Genomic DNA, 2,901 nt, shown 5'->3' with positions numbered 1-2,901 from the left:
TACAGTAGACTCTGTGTGGTTATTCAGTAGACTCTATGTGGTTATACAGTATGTGGTTATACAGTAGACTCTGTGTGGTTATTCAGTAGAACTATGTCGTTATTCAGTAGACTATGTCGTTATTCAGTAAACTCTATGTTGTTATTCAGTAGACTCTATAATAGCATGATGTTTTGTCAATGCTTTTTTTTTTTAGTTCGTTTTCCCCACATTTGTCCCAGTTTTGTGGTGGGTAGATGGAATAAATGCGTTTTGTCACGAAGCTGTTTGTTGGCCTCGGTGCCCTGATTCTTATGGCAGATGTAATTACTGAAGGAAAACGCCTTACAGGATTATGGGAAAAAGTCTTGTTGGCGTGGAGAATACGAGATAACTCCATTGATTTTCCACAGAGACAGTGGTAATGCTGGTGAGGTGCTAAAGTATACAGGAAGTGAAAGAATGAAAGAAAGAAAGTTATTGACAGACGTTTTTTTAAAAATATAGGTGTTTTATGCTCCCTTCGACTCGCTTTCTAGATCATTGAGGTGGTAGTTTTCCAACCTAGGCTGCCTGTCCGGGCCAAATTGGGCTGAGAGGGATGCAACATCCCAACAGACAGACGCGGGCTGAGAGGGAAGCAACATTCCAACAGACAGACGCGGGCTGAGAGGGATACAACATCCCAGCAGACAGACCCGGGCTGAAAGGGATACAATGTCCCAGCAGACAGACCCGGGCTGAGAGGGATACAATGTCCCAACAGACAGACCCGGGCTGAGAGGGATAAAACATCCCAGCAGACAGACCCGGGCTGAGAGGGATACAATGTCCCAACAGACAGACCCGGGCTGAGATGGATACAATGTCCCTAACAGAAACACGGAAAAATACACGGGAGAAGATTCTCCTCAAGCAGGATTCGAACTCACTTCTTCTGCATGAAACGACGAAACTCCAGGCTGCTTCACCACAGTTGTCAGACAGAGTGAGTGAAGGAATGAACGACTCAATCTTTTTTGACAATAGATGGAGATATTGATTTATCAAGGAAGGAATAGCTAACTAGACGGCGACAGAACGTTCAAATGAATACAGAAGCGAATTGAGTATGAAAAAACCAACGAATGAAAAACCATGCTACAAACGATTACTTTAGGCCACACAGTATGTTTTTTTTCCGCATGCGCACCATTTTGTCACACGTTTTACGATTCCGCGAAAGACTTCGATTTGCGGATGAAAAAAACAATCGCAGAAATCGCAGGTTGAAACAGCTCCCCCCCCCCCGCAGCCGCTCCAAAACAAAACAAAGCAAAACAACAACAATAACAACAACAACAACAAAAACTTCAACAACAACATCATTAACAACAACATTATTAACAACAACAACAACAACAGCAACAATATTATTAACAACAACATTATTAACAACAACAACAACATCATTAACAACAACATTATTAACAACAACAACAACAACAAACATATTATTAACAACAAAAACAACATCATTAACAACAACAGCATTATTGACAGCAACAACAACAAACTGTATAGAGCAAATACTCTAACAATCGACGAACGTCTGAACGAAAGAAATATACAACAAACGAGTTAATTAATCACCGCATGAAAAAATGAAAGATAGAACGAACAAATAGATATACTCAACCACTGAACTAATTAAACGAGACAATAAACGAATTAATTTCTAGGCGAACGAGGAAGAAAAAACGCGCACGCTATAAACAATAAATATTGTAACAATCAAGGTTTGAATGCATAAAAATACGACAAAGGAAAATTAATCAATTTACAAATGAACAAATAAAAGCTAGAACGAATGAATCTACATTTACGAACAGAAAATCTTTAACGACAGAATAGGATGATGAACAGATGAACGATCCAAAGAAGAAAGTAGAAAAACAAACAAACAAAACAAAACAAAACAAAACAAAACGAAAAAAAGAAAGGTACTGGAAGCTGGGGTGACTAAGGCATATAGCTGGAAAAATGTAAATACACCTCAAATTGATTACTCTTTTGGGTAATGCATTAAAAAAATACTCAGAATCACTTTTGATATCGAAAAAAAATAAAAAAATCTAAAAATCATCATAACATTTTCCCTGATATGCCTTCGACTTCCGGGCCATAGAAACTCACGCCTCGCGTCTCGCGCCCGTGCCTCACGCCTAAACCCTGTGACTGGAAAAACAAGGGGGGTATCCCGAAAAATGCAGTTTTGAGAAAATCGAAGGTAACGTTTTTGCCCCTTGTTCAGTTTCTTTAAAAGAAAAAAAGAATTTTCTCTATAACCAAACACATTAATATACACACCGATGAAACCAAACTTATCCTATAGGTAGGGCAATACCCACACTTTTGGTGTAGGTCAAGATTTCTGGAAACCCCCGAAACCTGGGTTAGCCCGCTTGTCCTTAAAAGCGATCAGATCTGGGGAAATGTTGTGAGGCGTGAGTGTCCATGGCCCGGAAGCCTTAGTCACCAAGGTTTACGGTAGGAAAAACCCCGTGAGTGTCGTACCTGCAGTAAAGATGAGCAGACAGAGCGCGATGAGGACTCCTCGGATCCTCTGCAGGAACTGCACGGTGACGTAAGCAATCAGGATGATGACAGACAGGGCATAGGTCAGCATGCCCACCACACAGAAACCCTGGGCTGCCCTCACGAACTCTGCGGAGTGGACGGAAAGACAACTGTTGGTGACATGTGAAAATATAGCTGGACTAACGGAGAACTATTGGTGACATGTGAAAATATGGCTTGACTAACAGAGAACTATTGGTGACATGTGAAAATATGGCTGGACTAACGGAGAACTATTGGTGACATGTGAAAATATGGCTGGACTAACAGAGAACTATTGGTGGAATTATCCTTGTGAAAGGA

General features: G+C 40.6%; 1 protein-coding gene across 1 annotated transcript in view; it reads right to left on the bottom strand.

The window, feature by feature from the left end:
• Positions 1-2,901, bottom strand: part of LOC118477686 — a 25,791-nt gene that overhangs the window by 7,547 nt on the left and 15,343 nt on the right. The window contains exon 2 of the mRNA XM_035969752.1: positions 2,536-2,685. Coding sequence (XP_035825645.1) covers positions 2,536-2,685 — 150 coding nt within the window. The remainder of the gene's footprint in view (positions 1-2,535; positions 2,686-2,901) is intronic.

Source organism: Aplysia californica, unplaced genomic scaffold, assembly GCF_000002075.1.
Source record: "Aplysia californica isolate F4 #8 unplaced genomic scaffold, AplCal3.0 scaffold00178, whole genome shotgun sequence".
In the NCBI taxonomy this organism is placed as follows: Eukaryota; Metazoa; Mollusca; class Gastropoda; order Aplysiida; family Aplysiidae; genus Aplysia; species Aplysia californica.
Note: the sequence above shows the minus strand (reverse complement) of the source record. Positions and strands in the feature narration are given on the sequence as shown.